This window comes from Epargyreus clarus, unplaced genomic scaffold (genome assembly GCF_041222505.1).
Source record: "Epargyreus clarus isolate Ecla_fem2 unplaced genomic scaffold, WU_Ecla_fem_2.2 ptg000029l, whole genome shotgun sequence".
NCBI classification, from domain to species: domain Eukaryota; kingdom Metazoa; phylum Arthropoda; class Insecta; order Lepidoptera; family Hesperiidae; genus Epargyreus; species Epargyreus clarus.
Genome location: NW_027332235.1, coordinates 7,480,622 through 7,502,879, shown reverse-complemented (window position 1 = coordinate 7,502,879; position 22,258 = coordinate 7,480,622). Strand labels below are relative to the sequence as shown.

At 33.1% G+C, this 22,258-nt stretch overlaps 2 protein-coding genes across 5 annotated transcripts in view; one reads left to right on the top strand and one right to left on the bottom strand.

Moving 5' to 3' along the window:
- LOC140754215 (uncharacterized) overlaps positions 1 to 16,545 on the bottom strand; it is a 40,334-nt gene extending 23,789 nt beyond the window's left edge. For 2 of the 4 annotated variants that reach the window (XM_073089161.1, XM_073089162.1), the window contains exons 1-2: positions 16,245 to 16,545; positions 14,788 to 14,930 (exon numbers count right to left, since the gene is read on the bottom strand). In XM_073089161.1, coding sequence (XP_072945262.1) covers positions 14,788 to 14,930; positions 16,245 to 16,336 — 235 coding nt within the window. In that variant the 5' untranslated portion in view covers positions 16,337 to 16,545. The remainder of the gene's footprint in view (positions 1 to 14,787; positions 14,931 to 16,244) is intronic. The other 2 variants (XM_073089163.1, XM_073089164.1) reach the window with 1 other exon arrangement.
- Positions 16,546 to 16,804: 259 nt separating this feature from the next.
- RpL28 (ribosomal protein L28) lies at positions 16,805 to 17,333 on the top strand. The gene has a single exon (XM_073089329.1). The coding sequence runs from the start codon at positions 16,880 to 16,882 to the stop codon at positions 17,300 to 17,302; it is 423 nt and encodes a 140-aa protein (XP_072945430.1). The 5' UTR covers positions 16,805 to 16,879; the 3' UTR covers positions 17,303 to 17,333.
- The last annotated feature ends 4,925 nt before the right edge of the window (positions 17,334 to 22,258 follow it).

The window sequence follows — 22,258 nt, the reverse complement described above, 5'->3', positions numbered from 1 at the left end:
CGCCACACATAATTAGGTCATCATTGATAAACAACCATAACTCGTGTTTACTCTACATTTTTTAAATGCAAAGTAAATACAAATATATAATAACAATAAAAGTGGGAAATTGAATTCAACACTTTTTCTTATCTGTCTATACATTTACCTTTTTATATCACGCCTAATTATTAACTTTGGTCCATTTAGTTTTGATTCATCCACATTATATACGTAAACTAATAAAGACAAGCAGTTAAAAAGATTCGAAAGGTGACCAAGAAATGATTGGCTGTAAACAATAGCTTTCCCCCGAGACCAGACCTCTACAGTCCCTTATATAGATCAATTGTGCCACTTCATTCCTTCAAGTTCAATGCTATGCATACTTCTCTCTGCATACTGTGATAATGTTAAATGAATAATCTACTTGCAATATTAAAGTTCATCATCATCAACCTATTACTGTCCCATTGCTGGGCACGGGTCTCCTCTCAGAATGAGAAGGATTAGGCCGTAGTCCACCGCACTGGCTAAGTGCGAATTGGTAGACTTCACATACCTTTTCTTTTAGAATTTTTAGGTATGCAGGTTTCCTCACGATGTTTTTCTTCACCGTTTTAAGCAAGTGATAATTGAGTTTGAATACGCATAACTTTGAAAAATCAGAGGTTCATTTGTTTCGAAGTCATTCCTACATCTATTTCTACGTAATAACAGGTGAGTCAAGTGCTGTAGTGTTATGATTTGAGAGAGTTCGATAAGTTTTGGACAAGGTCCAAAACTTCCTGAATTTTATACGAAGGAATGACTGCACTTCCGTATGATAAATGTTGACTCATTGTTATTGAAGTTCTACAATCGATACTATCCCACCCAAACATGGTACTTTATTAACACCCCAATAATCTACAAAGTGATCCGCACAGTACCTTCCATTATATGAAGAGATGTCACATCCATTGACACAAGTCGAATTGCCACAAGGCAATTCGACTTGTGTCAATGGATGATGTGTACGTTCAAATACCGATCAGTGTAATTGATTAATCGGTCAGCACAAACTGACATGTAGTCCATTTCAATCAATGGTAACAAGCAATTGGGCGATACTGCCCAAGACAAACACAAGTCCAGTGGAAGTCTCAATAACGATACGATATATGTATCAGATTAAGCAATCACGCAATCACGTATTTTCAATTCAATAAAAAAGGTATACTTACTTCAAATAAAAAGTGAATTTTAATTTAGACAGCAGTTTTACCGGTTTTACGTGTTGTGTTTTCAAACAAATACAAAACGATAGTCATGCTCCAGTCGTACATTACTTCTGTAAGATTAGGTATGTTATTGCCCAACGATAGAAGATTTTAGCAACATCGAAGTGGGTAATTTATTCCAAATACTCATTACTGTACTCTTTATATTGGTGTGGTAAGGCAGACATAATTTTCTGAGGCGTTCTAACTTAGTCCTCAGGGGTAGCAGCGCATCTGTGGCCGTCAGGTAGGAATGTCTAAACCTATATGGGATTGATTAAAGATGTAAATTGGCGGCAGAAGCCACATACCATCAGATGGACAGAATGACCGACTTGGATTTTCATGACATTTTAAAACTTTGTGCGACAAATGCATTGCGAGACCTGGCATTTTTTTACAGGAATGTTTTTGATGTGATTTTATTTAAATCGCAGATTTTATGGTCAATTATAATCTTTAAAATCTGTAACATAATATAGAGTTTCTGTTTCTAGTAAAACACGGTTTGGTACGTAATATTTACACAAGTGCATATTCAGCTTGGTAACAATGAGCAAAATTGATACATTGTTCTCCTATTTCGTATAATTTGACGTTAACATAACGAGTATTGAGTTGTTCTGAGTCACTACTGTAAATATTGAAACAAGCTTTATCCCTTCATCAAATAATACCCGGGATTCGAACAGTTTGTTGTGTTTGTACACAAACGACGATTGTATTCATAGCAAACAAGTCTCAACCCTTAAGTAAAAAAGAAAAAGCATATGGGCATACGGCTTATGCAATCTTAAGTTGATTAGCATGTAAGATATTAGTTATCATTCCGTAACAAGTGAAGGACAGTATCTTTAAGAAGTGTTATAAGATTATCTATTTTTTTAATAAAATTAAAAATTAGTTATCTTAAATTTAATTATCTGTAAAATTTACTTATCTGTAAACTGTAAATAATATTCTGTGTTAATTATAGTTACAAAATTAGCAAATGTATGTGTATTGTATATTATTAGGTATTTTTTGGAACTCCTTACAACGCCAATTATAACAACTTAATAACAATTAATTAATTACAACTTACAGAGCGTACTAGAGTAAAATAATGCTGACTTACTTTATATTATATTATCTGCCAATAATCATAAACCATAGCACCACAGGAATCGCACAAACACTGCAGCTATAATTTGTAAAAATCACAAATGTGTTACCGCCGCCCTGGTACCACGAAGAATTTTACCATGTTGAAATTAGATAAAATAAACAAATATCATACTCGTATTTCTTTCAAAATGTTCATTGCTATTTCTGACACGAGTTACGATCTTGAGCCTCTGAGAGTACTTAAACATTCATCTGCGTCGCTCCAGTGCAAATTTTCTTCCTATGACCTACATTTCTAGTCGTCTTATTTTTCGTACAGTTGAGCTTTTAAGTGCAAGTTTCATGAAATTTAAAGCCATAATCGAAAATAAGTTTATAATGCTTCATAATTACCTATAAAGTCTTTAAAACAGTTTGTGATTAATATTTAAGAGGTTTTCAATGGCGTCGACGTCGTCTGCTTTTCTATTATTTGCAAAGTTCTAAGTTGAAATCACGAGATATACAACTATACACATGTAATACAAACATAGACAAAAATTAAGGCAAGAATAAGGCAGTGATAGCCTAGTGGTTAAGAAACTCAGCCTCTCGATCAAGGGGTCCAAGGTTCAAATCCCAGGCACGCATCTCCGATTTTTCGAAATTATGTGCGTATTAGAAATTAATTATCACTTGCTAAAAACGGTGAAGGAAAACATCGTGAGGAAACCTGCATACCTAAGAGATTTATAAAAAAAAAATCTCAAAGGTATGTGAAGTCTACCAATACGCACTTGGCCAGCGCGGTGGACTATGGCCTAATCCTTCTCATTCTGAGAGGAGACCCGTGCCCAGCAGTGGGACAATAATGGATTGATGATGAGACAAAAATTCATAGTGTCACAAAGAGTTTAACTTTACATTTGGCACTGATTTGAGAAATTCAATTATTACATTGTTATTTAGTTCCAATTTGTTAAGAAACATTGTTCTTTAAAATGCATAATAGTGTGCAAGAACTGTGCACATACATTACAAAACACTGTTCAAAAAGCAATAGAGTCGCTAGCAGATAACTTTCTAAAAACCGAAAATTCCCGGCACATTTTACCACAATTTAGATTTAAGAGAGATCCGAATGCATTTACCACAGCAATTTGTGCCACAAAAAGTGGTGCATAAAACTGTTGCGTACCGGTTTAGAGGGTGTGAAAGCCGCAGTAATTGCTGTTAAACGTTTCCGATTTGCCTCTTTTGAGCGACACATCTGTGACTAGAATTTCTGTTTTAATTGTCGATGTTTTCCCTACATCCAGGTTCCAAATACGTAACTAGAAGTACTCATCTGACATACAATTATATACACCACCTTGATCGTTTGTATTTTGTACCTTCATTCGAGAAATTCGAGATGTGTGGGTGTTGATACGATGCGACATAATTGTGTACGTGTGAGTTCAACTGCTTAAGTTTTGGGGTAAACCAGGGCTCAAAAGTTACCTTAAAAATGCAAGAAAAAGGCAGATCGATCAATTTTATCAATCAATTGACAAGGCTGTGTGCTTAATCGTACACTAGTATCTATCTTTGACACTTGCTGGTTACTTGAATATACTAAACTATTACTGACTCTTGTAAACAACCAAATCTACCTTTTTATCGTTCAGACAAAGTAATATGAAATGATAATTTTAATGTGGTATTGCAACGTATTACGTACGTGGTATAAGCAGATGTCTCGTGATTTCATGGCAATAGAGATTTAATCTTCATAAAATTAATAAAAACTGCCAGGCCACATCGGGTATCGAACCCGTACACGGAGTATACTTGATCACGTACAGTGGAACCGGTTGGGCGACAGCGCTACACAAGTGCGACTCGCCTAGCTTTTTGCAATAATTAGTTCTGATTGATTTAATGCATAATGCATAAGCTCGCTAGATTCCCTATATGTCTGATTAGTGTAACCAAAGCTGGTTTTAAAGGAGGAGCGGGGGACCGCCTAGGGCGTTGGAGGCTTAAGGCTATACAGATAAGCGCCGGGCGCCTAAATAAGTTCTTTACAACCAGAAGCACGAGGAGTAAATAGTTTACGAAGAGATGAACTTGTCGCGCTAAGACTAAGGGCAATATCAACCCATTTCAGTTCCAATCACGGCACGGGTCTACCAGCGTCACGGTTTAGGCCATAGTCCAACATACTGGTCTAGTGAGGATAAGTAGACTTCACACATCTTAAGGAAAAATTTACCGAGGCTGTCAGTGCTTTTACAGTACAATGGAAAATATCCAATACACTACTTTTTACCGCAACATTTTAATTCCCAGTATAAAAAAAACCGCCGTTGTTTAATAACTAATAAGATTTATCGACAATGTCTATATATAGTTGTGCAAAAGACTTGATGGGAGGAAGCGACGTGGAAATGCATTGAGTTGTGCAAGAATTTTCCCATATTAGACGCTTCCTCTACAGACAAGTTCCGGAGTTGTCTTCATCCGGCAGAGTGACGTCATTCTTTAGTACCTACTATGTTTGTATATGTATGTTTTGTTCTTTAGTACCTTATATTTACTTTGTTCGAAGGATTGCTTGATACCCAATGTGGTAGAACCCTTTGTGGTTCAAATCCGTCCACACCATCTCGGGTGGTAAGGGAGAGATACTTTTCCGAGGCGTTCCAGCTTAGTCCTCAGGGGTAGCGGTGCATTTATGGTCATCCTCAGGTAGGTATATCTAATCCTATCTGGCGTTGATTACACATGTCCATGGGCGGCAGTAGCCACTTACTATCAAGAGGACTGCATGGTAGTCTGCTACTTCTATATAATATAAAAAATACGTACTCATCACGCAACGAAACGATCAGATAGATTCAATCATCATAAAACAGTAAACAGAGATAATGAAACTAAATTTTAATGTTTACATCGGAATCTATTAGTGTTATTTATTGTAGCGATAACATTCAAACGACACAATTTATTGACGTTGATAAGAGCAAATGCCTACTATAAAATTGCCGTAACATAACTACATTGCAATAGAATTTCTTTGGATAAGATTACAATTTTATAAGAAAAAGTATGTCAATAAAGATTTTCGAGATCGTAAGAATTCTTTAAAAGGTCACTTAATTTTCAGTTCAAAGGGTACAAAAAAAATGCCTGAAAAATAACTTTTAATGGTTATAGAAATCAATGTTAATTTGATTTCAATAATATCACATCAGTGTTAAGCGCTCCTGTGTTCTGGTCTGAAGAGTGTTATAAGGAAGAGGACATTCTTACTTAGTCCTTAGGAGTAGCGACATATCTCTTGTCATACTTAAATAAGAGTTTAGTACTATATGGGTTCGACAATCATTAATAAAAAAGCTTTCAAAAAAGAAATACAACATTTATCCAAATTAGGTCGCCTAAGTTATAAGGCTAAAAACGGAACTGCAAAACCCAGAACACGCTATATATCCGTGACACGGCGTAACACCCAATTAAACTTTTTAATTACGAAGCCTACATAGTCGGTTAAGTTCGCATCACGCTAAGTCAAGCGGTTGGAAACGAAATAGGCGGAAAAGAGGCAATCATTAATCCTCTACAGGAAATTATTTTATGTATATATTTTTTTATAAAAGAATGTATAGAACGCGCAAGAAATATGCCGATGGTAAGAGACCCATTGATTTCTGCATAATTCGCAGCGGTGTTCCGCTTTGAAGGGTAGTCTAGTCGCCCATGAACATCTGTTATGAACTTAAAATAAGATTGAAGTTCTACTTTTCATTGCCTACACATGCGTTTTTATCTTTGAGGTTTAAGTTGGATCGCCTTATATCAATCAATGCCTCTACACTGCCTAACTACACTCTCCCACACAGAACTCTACAGCGCTAAACCGTTGTTTTAAGTCTGAAATAAACAGGGTTAGTGCCACCTAAACAAAAATAATTAGGTATATAAGGTACAATCTTTCAAAGGCTGAAGTTATCGTCCAATTGCGTAAAAAACGTGACTGTAAGCGACAAAAAGTAAATATAAAAGAAATATGAAAATAGTGGCAGTTGGCTATTAAGGCAGTAAATAAAAAAAAAAACATGTAATATGTTAGTTTTGGAGCTTTCATTTTGGATTGAAGCCTTTGCATTAACAATCTCCTTCTCTCTTTAGAAAATGCGCTAAAGTTTACAGTGACCTTAGTTAAGTGCAAACCTACACAGATTAAATAAATTGAAGAGTGACCATAAAGTTTGAAATTTATTTTAGCCTCACGGATGCAATGGCCGCTATAAAGAACTCGATTTATAGCTCCCTCGGGTCTCAATGTTACAGCGCAGCGGAAATTGCATACCGCATAGTTTATATGTAGGTATCTCGTGTTTAGAGAAAAACAAAAAGAAGCAACTGTAGGTACAAGCGTCGCCCTTAACAACTCAAGTATCACGGGAGAATCATTCAAAGGCACCTTTGATTAATTATTATGAAGATACTCTGACTGTTCAGGAAATAATAACTTTTGGTCTATGACCAAATGAAAGTTTTACTAAAAGCTGCACAAGGAGGAGAAAAGATAAGCCATAATCCAAATCCAAACTGCTAGTCCGCTCTGAAGTTGTTGCGAGTAGGTGTAGTCACACAATTTGCTATGGCGACGCAATTCATTTTATATATTGAAAGCGAACTAGCAGTTTAGTGGGACTATACACTATCGTTACTATCATAGATAATTCTTGGGCTTTTCAGTTTCTCCGTCACTCTTTCCTATCCATTAAAAGAGACTTGGTAACTTGAAATCAGAACATGATTTAGATAAATCCGAGGTACACATTATGTAAATACTTAAGTCTGTGTAATTACTGCTGTCATAAATCAAAATAAATCTACAGCACTTTATTTAACGATTCCATCGGGGAGAAGTCTGCCGGTCTATAGGTACGTAGAGTTCCATTATAATTTCCGTCCTGAGGCATCTAAACTAAATGATATATCAACATTTTTGTTCTTCGTTTTAGTTTTTCTGTACTCGTACTTACTTGTATCAGAAAATTTTACTGTGTGGTTAGAAAATTACAAAGCATTCTTTTTCATTTATTTATCCACTACAAACAGCTCATTTCTTTGCGCTTACGCTAAAAGTTCCTTTGATAATACCGCTTTATCTCATGTTTCAACACCACGCGTTTATATTTCCGCAAACAGTATGCTTCCTTAGCAGAATACAATACTGCACTACGTATAGATAAATAATATTCTACAGCTAACATTTTTATATGGGTCTATGAGAAAACAAATAATTCTCTTTATTTTGCTTACTGCCCCTAAAAGCGTCGGATATAGAAAGGAGGCGGAGATACATTCTCCCCTTGGAAGGGTTGTTCCCATCTGTCTATTAATGAGGGTCTTTGTTGGATGTTGAAGTTATTTTGATGAACCTTCCACAAAGAGCGATCAATATAAGCAACTTTTTATCCTAGAGCTAAATATAAATGTATGTAGGTATACGGGAAAACTCGAGGTGCAAGCATAATATTATAACTTTACGTCAAATAATATAGCCTGGTTCATAAAACTAGTAAGCTATCAAGACCTCTTTCTTATTCCGCCATAAGTATAAACAAGTAATCATGTTGCTATTCTTAGAAAACTCACTACTATACGTAACCTAAGTGAGGTTGAGCGTAAGAAGTCGACTTGATTTTCTTTTAGAAACCTTGACCTTACCACTTTTCCGACTCGTACTTGAATAAATGACGAACTATTTTTACGACTTGGGCGGGCATTTTCATTTTATTTCTGGATTTTTTATATCTACTTCGAAAATTACATTCCAAAGACTGATATTTACACATTACTCTTTTGGGAAATATGTATTTCTAATTAATCATACACATATAAGAAGTACCAATAAATTTAAATTAAACGAAGAAGAATATTCTATGCTAAAGTTTGCTCTGATTTTGCCTGTACTTATTTTAGACGGGTTTATTGTGTTGTAATTTGATCTAAATCGTATAACATTGTTGAATGACAATCCTAAGTAAAATTCTAAACGGCATATTATGACTACCAGACAAAGTTATTGGCCAATGTTGCCCACAAATACTACAATTAAATACTACCAATGTTTCAATGTTTTACCCACGTGTATAAAATATATGTACAACATATAATTCTCAATAGCCAATAGGCTTGATTGGAAAATTGCGTCGGCGACATTGAACCATTCCGTACACTTATCTACCGTTGTTACTATTACTAATACGAGTACCGAGAGATTATCGTTCATGAAAACATGAAAATAAACCAAATTTTAAATAAACAACATGTTTTTATTTTATCAAATGTTAGAGACGAAGTAATACTAAAAATATATATTTTTTGGTTACAAGTTAATCCAGACTCAAAAAGTGAAGACATTTCATAAATTATAATATTCATTCATTCATATTTTTAAAGGAAGTAAGTATGTAATCGGACTTGAACTTAACTGACCCGACCCTTATCTTTACCATACATAACATTGGAGAATTTTGTTTTGGCAAAAAAAGACGTATTTATAGGTATGGAGTAAACTTGTTTAATTATTTTTAATTAAGCCCCTTGCATATAAATGCAAGTTTAGAAAACTTTGATAGCGTGATTCAGGGTGCACATACATGTGGCGCCTATTTTTGGGAGAAAAGAGAGGTCGACATAATGTATTAGACGTTCCAAATTCCAGATCCCTGTTTTGTCAAACGGCGGTCTGAAGTCGATGAAGTGACTATCTCCATAATAAGACGAAAAAAATTATGACCAAGATAAAATAAATGAGCAATCTTATTGAAACCCGTCTGTCATCTGATTTTCACATATGATTTATATAGACACAATGACATAAACAGTTTCTAAATGAGACGTTATGCTGAGCGGAAAACCTTGAAGCATCATTACGCAGTTTGTACAAAAATATCGATTCTATTACGTGACGCACTTTATAAGATTAAGCGGGTTATCAATTCATCAAATGATATAATAGTTGTATTAAGTGCAGTATTTCTGTGCTAGATACTCTTATAAACGACGTGTTATGCAGAGATAACCTAATCACCTGTCCTACTGGTATAAATTCCGGCCCTAACTTAAATTGATTTTTGCCAGTTTAGGAGTTACTTGCTTGAAAGGTAAAGTGTCATTTTTTCCATGACAGCATTTATTATTACATAATTGTGAATATGGTGATAGACCAAGTATTGCGCGAACAAAGTAAGTTCGAAAACAGTAACTCACGGGGCTTATAAGCCTAAGACCCATGTCTTAAAGTTATAGTTGGGGAGCCCAAGAGGGGATTTCGAAAGTGTCCCGAGCGCGTCAGACTAAGATATGGGAGATACCTTACACACTGTAGAGTATCCTAAACCATAAATGAGCTTTCTATGACGGGGGGTTTGCAGAACCAAAAAAATCGATCACTGGACTTGCTTGAGCGTGGTCAATTTTCTTTTTAATATAAAGGAAATAATGCTAGAAAACGGGAAACATCATAATCTGCCAATTACCACACGTCGACGTAGTGAAAAAAAGTCATTTTGAAAAAAAAAATACAGGATGTATTTTTTCAAAATGACTTTTTTATCTGATAGTGTCATTTATTAGCATGAATCCCTGGGAAGTAATGATGCATCACAAACTAATCTACATAATCGTATAGGTTCCAATGACGCTCGAATTTCTACACATTTAGCATCCTGGGCTCTACTACTATTAAGGTTTAGTAACAGTTATTCCTTAGTCGTAGTAACCGTTAAAAAAAGAATATACAAGTTAGAATAAGCTCATAAAAAATTTGATTCTCAAAAACATACAAAATTTAATTTTATAAATTTTGCAACTGTAAGAAAGAATTTAAAATTAAGCCTCTTTTAAAATCTTTCGTTTAAAAACTTGCGAGAAAAAATGTAATATTATTTTGCATAGAAATGTTGCAGTATTAAAAAAATCGCACTGTTCCACATTTCTATGAATAAAGGACGAGATGAAAGGGGTTCACTGTCGAATAAAACTGGAGCGAAAATATAAAAGGCGTATGTTTTATAAGCGGGGTATTCAAAGGGAAATATGCCAGAAATTTGCATTTCTCTACAAACGTAACACGTGTTCCGCGTAGTAACTATCTGTCTACATTCATGACTAGCAATAGTCGCAAATTCAAATCGGTGGTAAGGGAGACAGACTTTTCCGAGGCGTTCCAGCTTAGTCATCAGGGGTAGCGGCGCATCTGTGGCAGACCTCAGGCAGGAATATCTAATCCTATCTGGGGTTGATTATAGATGTCTATGGGCGGCAGTAGCCACTTACCATCAGGTGGACTGCATGCTCGTCTGCTACTCTTATATTATAAAAAAAAAATCGCATTGCAAAACCTCTTAAGAGGACGCGACCGCAATTTTTAACTGAATAATCTAATCTATATGTTTTAATACATAAGCATAGAATTTAATGTGATATTACAGTAACTAGGATATTAGTGATCTAATTAACAATGGAAATTAGCATCTTCAACATTCGCCGTTTTATTATTATTAATTATTATTCAAAGATAGGCTGATAAGATAAGGACTAAGTAGGAGAGTTTGCTTTTGATAACATAGATCGATTTTATGTGCGATAATAACATATACAATAAATATATTATAATTGCGCGATAATTTTAATTTACGTTGTTGTAAAATTATCAACAGATTAATATCATGCAAGTGAAAATCAGCACGTAGCACAAATAATGCATGGCAATGCATCATGATTCCTTCAATATTTTAACAAGGTATTTGACAGCATATACCGCATATGAAGTCAAATTAAGTTTCTCCTTTATTCGGGCTTCGAAGAAAGTGACAAATCCTACTAAGCGTTAAACGCTAACGCTACGTTTTGTCAAAAGGATCACTTGATTTCATTTGTATGGCAGTTTTTGTAGGATAAGACTAAAATCGCTTGTCGAATAGAAAGTAGGTAATGAGCATTGAGCGGAGATCCAATTTCATTAAGATAAATTATGTCTTATTTAGTTAGATCAATTTGTCATACTATAGTTGATTCATCGACTGAGGACTGGAGTGGAGAGGAGAGGAGTGAAGTGGAGGAGGTATATTTCCGACGACCCGCCCTAACATATTCTGACATTCTGCTAAAAGAGAGAGGAGAAAGAGTGACATAGACAAGAGACTGTCGTGAGGACAACATATCTGTTGTCCAAGTTTATCAACTTATGCTAAGGTTTATTCATTAATTTTATGTTACCCTTTTCCTTGAAGTAGCTATTGAAACATTCTTCCGCAACAGATTAATCTATACTAATATTATAAAGAGGAAAACTTTGTTTGTTTGTAATGAATGGGCTCAAAAAACTACTGGACCGATTTTAAAAATTCTTTCACCATTCGAAAGCTACATTATCCACGAGTAACATAGGCTATTTTATATGAAATATATTTGATAAATAGATGTGAGGCGGTACAAAGTTTGCCGGGTCAGCTAGTTTTATATATTCTCGCATTTGTAAAAAGCTCCGATCAGGGAATAGAGATTCCAATTTTATTAGTCTATCTATATGAATACAAGTCACGCCATGACACAGTGAACTTGACCGACTGACGTAAAGGTCAGACCAGTGTATATTCTTAGATGGATCCAATACACCATAACTCTCCCTGGCTTCGTTAATTATGGGAAACAACACAATCTTGAAAATTATAGATATTGTGTAGGTTGTTTAAGGTTCGAAATCAACAGTATTAAAAGTTATGGGCACATTAGGAATTGATAAGTTTACTTTTTGTAATGATAAAGAAATTGATATTATCATTTGTTATAATGATGAAGGAAATCATTGTGAATAGAAACTACACGCCAGAGTTCTTTTAAAAAGAAAGATCTCAAAAGTGTTTGAAGTCTACCAATTCGCAATTTTCAAGCAGTGAGAGAGAGAACACCCATGCAGTGGGACAGTAATGGATTCACGATTTGTAGGCTTCAGGATACTTTTCCACAGTCACCAAATATCATTTATTCCTAAAAATCAGAAGAAAAAGAAGCATTGGTTTCGCAACCAAATTCATATAATTACGCCGTCAAATTTCATATCATGTTTATTGCCGCTAATGAACTAATAATGTTCAAGATACGTATCGGAGTAATCATGAATGTAATACTAGTAGGCGTAGATATAAATTTACCGGAATTACACATGAATAGATGACTTTGATCTATTTATAATTCCATCTCACTAGTGTGTAAGTTCGTGACTTATGTTAATATTTATATAGATATCGTCATGATTGCATTGAATATTGTCCGTGGTTTATGGCGCGTGTCGGCTTCCATTCAACCGATATCCGATGGGACTGCTTTGTTCCTGATCATATAGGAAATAGATTATATTGTATACTCTATAGAGTAAGTTAATTAAACAGACTTGCCTTGATCAGGCGTCGGAAGCGATCTACTTACGACTTGCAACTTAATCTTTTAATATTTTTTTTCTAGGAAAATTTTCTGTAAAAGTCGAACATGTAGTCCATATTATACCCATGACCTAAATAAGGAAGGAACTCCAAATAAAATGGGAGTCTTAAATATAGGAACCAGATGTCAAGCTAAAATTAGATCAAGATTGATTCAATTGAGGTCTAGACCGCAACAGAAACAACAGCTATAAACTTAGACACTATCTTCTTAGATCTCAATTTATAACAAGAGTTGATGATTCTAGTTATGTGTCTGATGTGCTTTGTTCGTAGTATTTTTTTAACTTTATACAATTTCATGATTGGCTACATTTTTTATTTTTATGTCAGACTATGGGCACATGTTTCTCCCCATTAGTGAGGTATGCCTGATCCATAGTTTACTATCATGTTTCAATGCAGATTTGTAGAGGGAGGTAGAGTTTGGTAGCCAACCGATGTTTTCAAAATGCCCTTAGGTTCAAATACTAACTACAATGGTAACTGAGACCTATGGTATATTTACTGTGCCCTCTGAAACATGAAGCACTTGTGTAATTTAGCTACTAGCAGTTACCCATTCAATGGTTAACCACAGCCAGCTTTTCTAAACATTAAATATAAATGATCTACATAGGTTGTATTTATAATTAACACAAACTTATGAATGCTTCGTACATAACCTGTGCGAAAGTTAATCCTTTAGCTTCTTCAATGAACCCAAAAATAAGGACAAAACAAATTTACACACAATAATCCTAAGGTAGTGCATTGTAATGTACCATTACACATAGTACGTACAGCCATTGTCATTTCACTGTTATATTCAGATTGCACTCAAATATGTTAATGATAATATTAATTATGCATGATGAATGTATAATTGAGTTTTACTACAGGAAACATTATCTAAAGATTCTACTAAAGATTTATTAGAGTCAATGAAGTTTGCTTAAGACATGAAAAGAAATTTATGAACTGACTTTATAATAAAAAAAACTTATTTCTAATCCTTGAACAGTTGTTAGCTAGGCAACCCAATATATATGACGTATCTGTTAAATTTTCATCTTCTTTTTCTGAATTTATTTATTTATTTATTTATTTTATTTATTTATTTATTGTAACACTAACAGAAAGTTTAGCTACAAAAGGGCAAAACATAATGCCTGATGGCATTTTCTACCAGTCAACCCTTGGTGAATGCAGAAAGTTTGCGGCAGGTGTTAAATAACATAAAGAATTTAGTATTAACACTATTCATATCTATAGTGTGCCATAAAGAGTAAAGAGGGGTGCCATGAAGCACTCCTATTTAGTTTTCCAGAAAGTACATATCGGTACCTTAATTCGCAAATCAGTCAACTCCCACTTTTTTTCAAAATGTTTTTTTTTATTTATTTTGGTAATAAATGGCATTGAACGAAATCAAAATAAATAAATACAACATATTGACAAAAAGTGGAGTTGGCTGATTTGCGATTTAAGGTATTGATATATGTCTTTCTACACACAGAACTATAAAAAGTGCAGCAAAGCATATTGTACATTAAGCCTCAATTATTCAGGCCAAAATAAATATTAAAATTAATTCGCTTCTGAAGTATGTTTTCATTTTTGTTCCTTCTACCTAGTTTAGTTGTACCCTATTTTGTCTAACTAAGGCACCAAGACAAAATACGGAACCTATAAGAGCATCGCAAAGTGAAAATGTTAGGGCACCCCTACATTATATGTACTATGTGTAACGGTACATTAATAATGTACTTCCTTAGGATTATTATGAGTAAATTTGTTTTATCCTTATTGTCGGGTTCATTGAAGAAGCTAAAGGATAAAGTTTGGTCCAAATGATGTATGAAACATTCATAAATTTGAGTTAATTGTGGCTTAAAATTACGATAATATTATAAATACAGACTATGTAGAATTTGACCTTATTTTTTTGAAACAAAGTATAAGGCACTTACTTTTGAGCAGGTTATCGAGCAGGGAGTATAGGTCCTTTTCAGATTTAAGGTACTCATCATCCTCATTGATAGGCCAGTCGCAGGACAAGTTGTACTCTATTATGTCCACCTTCTGGCCAGAATCCTCCGGGAGTTTTAACAACCTTTCAGAAACAAGATACAATGGCATTAAATATCTAATTGTTATATTGTTTCATTAATGTAATTTGGACAATGTAGAAAAGGAAATATTTTTCATATATTCATATAGTTTCACTTATGTAGTGGTTATCGAGAGTTAAAACTATGTAACTCATACACACTTATCAAACAAATAATATTATAGTTTAAAAACTATAAACCAGATTAATTTCACACAAGGAAAATTGTTAATTCTGATTCCTGACAATCTTGATGAGGTGAATGGGATAAAATTATTTAAATTGTGTATTGTCATTGGTTCTTAATAATTGTTCAAAATTTTAAATTAATCGCACCGTTCAAAGTGGGTAAAAATCCAGTTAAGTTACATACATACAGATCAAGTTAATAAAAGTGTGGTAAAAAGGTATGCCACATATACAACTACATATATATATTTTTTTGTGTTGTCATCTGCGATCAGACTGTAGACAAAAACAGATGTGTTGTGAGTCTTCAACTACTTGATAGCAAAATCTATCAGTGACCATCAGCAGTAACTTATTAACATCAGATGGGATGTATCTCCATTTGCTGCTTTTATAACATATTTATGTATAAGGGCTTATAAATTTTATGAAAAAGCTTTTAAAATAATTATCAAAATTAAGACAAATATTTTTTATATAAAAAAAATATTAAAACACAATTATTTCAATCATTTTTCTGTATATCTCTTACAAATATATTTTATGCAAATAATAATAATTTTCTGCCTGCCATCTAGACTGTACACATCGCAAGATATGGTTATTATCAAAAATCAAAACTAGATAGGATCATAGAACTTTGAATCTATTCAAGTATTTTATATTGTTAAAATAGGATCATTAATCTCACTATGCAATTATTATAGTACCAAATCAATGTTATAAAGATACATTATATTTTTTTTCTTCTAAGGTAAGTCGTTTATTAATGGAGATATTACTTTTGTTTACAAAAAAAGTAACGTAAGGATGTAAGCAATACAGAATATTTGAAAGTTGACATTACCTACATTACGTAGTAAACTTCGTGGGCGAAATAGATATAACGAAAATAACATGAAAATGACGTTGATTCATCGTACTCAAGTTTTCCATGAAACGAGATGAGAAATTGCTCTATTCTTAAAGAGAATCAATGTAAACAATTTAAAATCTACCGGTTTTTTATACAAAATATAAACAGGTGTGAACATGTTAATGCAAAGAGCAGATGCAGTATAGATAAACTCGACAAAAAATTAATTATTAGCATGTTATATTATTTAAATAATAATTATTAACACTCACCATGTCTGATCATCTGAAAAATCTAAAGATTCCACGTCGATCAGATCAGAATCGACCATATCTTTGTTTATATTTTGATCAATCTGATTCATAATACCAGTAACGTCGAGACATCAATTTGGCACTTAACACAAATCACATACAAATTTTACACAATAACTACATTTACTATAAGAAATATTGTAAATATAATAAAGAAAAACGTTATATATAAGAACCAACACGAATTGTCCCAGACAAGTTTAGTTTGGAATTTGACATATCACCATAAGTGCCAAAAAGTGACGAAACAACGGTAAATTCCATAGACGTTTTTCTTTTGCTTGTTTATGTAGGGTTTATGCAAAGGAATTAAGTTATACTTGATGTAACCATAGACAAACTGATTATTTTTTATTTAGTTAATTTAATAAAATTAGAAACAATATCCTATTTATATAAATTATATTTCAATAATTTTAACAAAATTAGATAAGAAGACAATGTAAAGTTATGATATATTGTTTTTGGTTGTCACTTGCAATTACAGCTTGCAACACTAAAGCTCTATTGTCTATACCTCTTGTCTACTCTTTTTGTCTACGGACACGTCGGGAGCACGTTGTTTTCCGTAGTTTTTAGTGAAAAACTGCAAAATGTCGTCCCCATCTCTTAACTGGCTAATCATCCGCAACAACAACGCCTTCTTGGTGAAGAAGCGCAACATCAAGAAACCATTCAGCAAGGAGCCGAACAATGTAACTAACCTTAACTCCTTCAAATACAATGGACTGATCCACAAGAAAGCTGTCAGCGTGGTTGAAATCCCCAACAGGTCTGGTTTCACAGTTGTTTACAAGAAGGCTAAGGCTACGAACAAGCCGGCGAAGAACTTGGTGAAGCGTCAGTTCAAAGCTGGAGCGAGACGGTCACTCTTCAAGGTAAAGAGGCTGTTGAAAGCTAACCACTACCGCACAGACCTGTCAAAGGCCACGCTGCGCCGCGCTTCAGCCATCCTCCGCTCTCAGAGGCCCATCAAGGCGAAGAAACCCAAAGCTGCGGCCGCCAAAACGGAATAAACCTTGTATGTAAGCAAATAATAAAAAATTTTACTTACTACTTTATTTTTTTATTAAGTTTTCTAGCCCTTACATTCCAATAAACTGATCATCGGTACTGATTATTGGTTAGAGAAATAATGTATTTTAGTTGTGTTCTTATTAGTATATTTCAATAACTGAACATGTACCTATATGTTTTGATATACAATAGTTAGTTTTTCACAACAGAAATATTATCTAACTATAGCTATCAGTTTAAAGGCTTTGTAAAATTGAAAACCAAAGATCCGCAAGCATTATTCAGCATTGAGGAAATCTATCGGTAACTATGATGAACCTTGGGTAGGACTAAAAATTATCTAGATGAGTCGAGTAAAAAAAATATTTTTACCCGACTGCCAAGAAAGGGTTGGTTTTCGCGCATATGGTGTTTCATATTTTATTGAGCTAATTACAGATGGAATAATTTTTTATTGCATTAGACTAGATTATATGAGTGGTTACACTGCTAATTAGAGAAAGTTTCATATTTGAATCCCAGGTATTCATCTCTGATTTTTCAAAGTTATTGCATCTTTCACATAAATTCTCACTTGCCTAAATGCTGAAAAAAAAACATCATGATGAAACATATAATAATATGTATGTACATACAAGAGTTTTTTTCAAAGTTTTCAAGTGTTAAAATCAACCAATATGCACTTGGCTAGTGTGGTGGACTATACATAGACTTGGCGGTATGGTTATCAATAATAACCATGTTTGGAGACTTAAAAACATTAAAATTGAAAAAAATAAGAAAAATCTCATTCTCAATCATCAAAATCAAGTGATACAGAGGTGAATATGTCATTTATAAATAAAACAGTTACTCAGATTATGTCTAGTATTTTTATTATTTGTTAAAAAACAAACCATGATACATAGGATGGACATTTGGAATGTAAAATAATTTTAATTGTACATAATTTCATATTTTTTTCAGCAACATTACACGTTAAATAAAACCTTTTACAATAACAATCTGATACTCAGTTTTAAGTTTTTCATGATTTCATCAAGTAATTTTTGCTCATAACAAAATTGTTGGACCTCTAGCTTAAAACTTAAAAAAATTCCTCACACACTAATACACTAAAAAATAATAAATAGACCTCCAACAAGAAATACATCTTTATAGCACACTTTTATACATATCAAATTGTGGACCTATCAATGAAATTTAAAAAATATATTGTATGAAACGAATTGACAATATAAGTAATAATATAAGTGAATTATTTCTAAAACTGGCAGCATAATATTATATCAGAGTACAAGTACAAAATCAGTTGACCTATTTTCAAACACAAAGTTTGTATTTGTATCAATTTTCTCAGCAAGGATTTTGCAGGAGCAATTCATAGAATTTTGTGACCATTTTTCATTTGATATTCAGAAAATATTTCTTAACAAAAGGTTCCATGATTTTCATTATTACACTTGAACATTAATCTGGAATTGAAAGAAAAAAATATACTATACAACTTTAGAGAATATAGATTCATAAATAATATACAATAGATACTTATTTGAATGTTTTTAACTTTAAATATGCAAGTAGCCTTAAAAACAATATCAGTTACAGCTCAATAGCTCGAATTTGTACCACTCGCTAGAGGTCCAGGTTCAAGAAAAAATTAAACTTTTGTCATTTGTACTTAAGAATAAATTTCCGTATAATATAATCACGAATTACAAAATGTACAAAGTTCATTTAATCAAACTGTTACATTACATGATAAATTCAAATAAGAATTGTTCTTATAGCATATGACTGGGAAATCTCAATATACAAGTATTCTTCTGAGTGTTCAGTGTAGGGCTTTTACAAGTATCATACTTACAACTAGTGGCATAAAAGTGTAAAATAAATACTTAATTACAATTATATATTAAAAATGCATACTGACAATAGGTGAGTGAAATGTGCACAACGATATACAATCGGTTTAATAAATTCGGAATTACACATACTCTAATACACACTAGGTTACAACTACTTACAAATTTGTTTATGGCATGTGGGTTGTACTGAAAGATCCTGCAAAATAACATTTTTTCCATCATAATCCTAACTAGAAAATTATAGTATTTTACGCACATACTACGATTCTGTGTTATGGAGTAACAAAGAACAAGTATGCAGGTATACTTTATGACTTGGTCGGGAATGGAACCCGAATCAAGTCTGCGGTGTCATCACTAGGCCACATATAAGTCCTACCCGAAGTCTATCTGTCATATTACTGAGATCTGAGGACTGCGCTGAAAAGCAATGCGTAGAAATTTTATAATATTGAAATGCTACTGTCAACAGTTTCAGTACAACTTTCGCCATAACATTTCTACTAATGATACAGGCAAATAAAGACATCACATGCCTCTAATTTAAGTTCTAATGTCTCTTATTCCTGGCTTCCTGCCCTAAATTAACATAAAATAATAATACTTCATCAGAAATTCGCCTATAATACTATTTTTGCTAAGCACATGCTTATTCGAATTATAATAATATATTGAGGACTTGAGACATCTTCATTTGCCATATTTTTAGTGACGGTAGTGAGTGAAAAGCGACAAGACTAGGTAACAAACTGTTGTGATGGGACGAAAGATAGACTTTTACAAAAAGCTTCAGGTACAAAATATATAGTAGTGAAAATAAAAGGCACAAACATTAATTAACCTATTTAAAAGGCACAATACACCAAAATTCATATTTTATAATTATTATTTACATCTACCACATTTACACAAATACTAGTTATATTCAAACACGTGTTATTTTTTAATAGATACACATTCAATTCGTTATTTTTAAATAGAAATATTCTGAAGTTACATTTCATTTTGATTATTTTTTATTTATATAGTGAGCTTGTAAAAAAAGTGGTGCACAATTTTTAAAAGAATATAGGTACTAAAACCAATTTTATGTTGTTATTATAACACATATATTATTATTAGTGCCTTCACCTCACTCGGTGCTTTTTCATCATTGGTAGATATATTTTTAATAATATATCCTTCATTATTTAGTAGGGTCACAAATTAGGTGGTACAAATGAAATCTAACTTCATAACTTCAATTCTTTATCTCCGAATATTATATTATGCCGTGCTCACTACTATTTTAGGCTCAGATTACATAGGACTGTGTGCTGGTTGATATACTATTAGTGTTAGTAATAGTAAACTATTAATCTAACATTCTTTGTCAATACTGTGAACCAATTAATTCACAGCATTTCAATATACACTATGTCTTTTAATTATTATTCATCTTGCAAGGTGTTAATAGTTTTCAACATAATGGTAGGTGTACACTTTCTCATATTATTATCAACTTAAAACAAACAAATAAATTGTACATTTTAAAACTTGAATGTCAAGTTTGATTATAATACGACAGGTACGACACCATAAAATATGCCTAAATAAGTGCACGGAGTTATTACTTTTAACCAAATTAAACTGTGTATTTTTATAAAGCAAATCATGAAATATGGAACCAGATATTGTCAATTGCCAACAGCCTCACGTAATCCTAGTCATACGCCCGTTATAAATACTCAAGCTATCCAATTTTTTCTACCAAAGTTTGAAATATTCAAGCCGGCTACAGACTCACGAGAAATCTCGCCGAGACATTGCGGGAGAATCGAAAATGCATCTACACTCATGGCGATCTTCTCATTCGCATTCTCGACCGTTATCCGGAACGGATGACAGTGCAGAGGCTCTACCTACACAACAACATACATTGTCATGGTCGCACTGAGACCGAAGAAGAATGTTCTCTTTTCTCGCCCGAGAAACCCTTTAAAGCGGGCAATAATACCGACACTGATCGGACAATAAACGAACGCGAGAACGAGAAAGCAAGAAAGCCATCACATTCACGCTTCTCGGGGATTCTGAAAATTATTGTCAAATATTGACCTTTGGTAGACAAACATTAGACAGATTGAATATTGACAACGGGCAATCAATTTGTTCATTTATTCAATCTAAGACAAGCTCATGACATTGTTGCTTTTAATTTAAAATTTATTTATTTTACAATTCCATTTAGTTTGTAATTTATCTATCTACGATTTTAGACACATATACTATATAGGCACACATTTATTTATCATAACTAATAGTTTTAATACAATAAATGATTAGAAGCGAATTTGAAAATGTTAGAATGTGATATTATTGTCGGCTCCAAGCCCGTGAAATAACATAATTGTAATGATATTGCTTTAAAACTGAAGCATACACTAAAGTAAAATGTATCAATAATGAATGCTGTTGGAACAATCTGCAAACCTCCTTTAATATTTGATTAAAAGCGGTTTAGGCAAGATAGATATTAGCCTAAATATTAAGAAATCGTTGGAAGCTGTTGTGCATTGACGTACGGTAACAGTAGTATTTGGGTTTAAAACACCTTTTAGTTGCATACTATATTCACTTTTTAAATGCAATTTCATTACAATTATGGACAATTATATGCATAGACCTAGTAATACTGATGAAGTTAAGTGCTACTACTATTATGTTAAATATACAAAGGTACAGATTTAAACTAAGATAATATTCAATTCGAAACTCGTGTTTGTTAGTGGGAGTACATTTGTAAAATACATTTTATATATTCATCTTATATTCATTTTATATGAAAACTTACGTTGAATTACTTGCTTGACTTTTTAATCAGGTTACAAACTTACTATCCTTATACCCCCTGATCACGTTGATTTCTATTTGAAACACGCCCTTTCGTTCTCATTAAAAGTAATCTAAGTCACCACAGTTATTCTTTCAATTTTTAAATTAGGGCAAGATTTTTTTAAAATAAAACTTCGTTACACGCATTACGAAAGCATCATTTTAAAACCCGCGTAGGTACTGCGTTTGCCGACAAAATCAAAAGTCATGGTT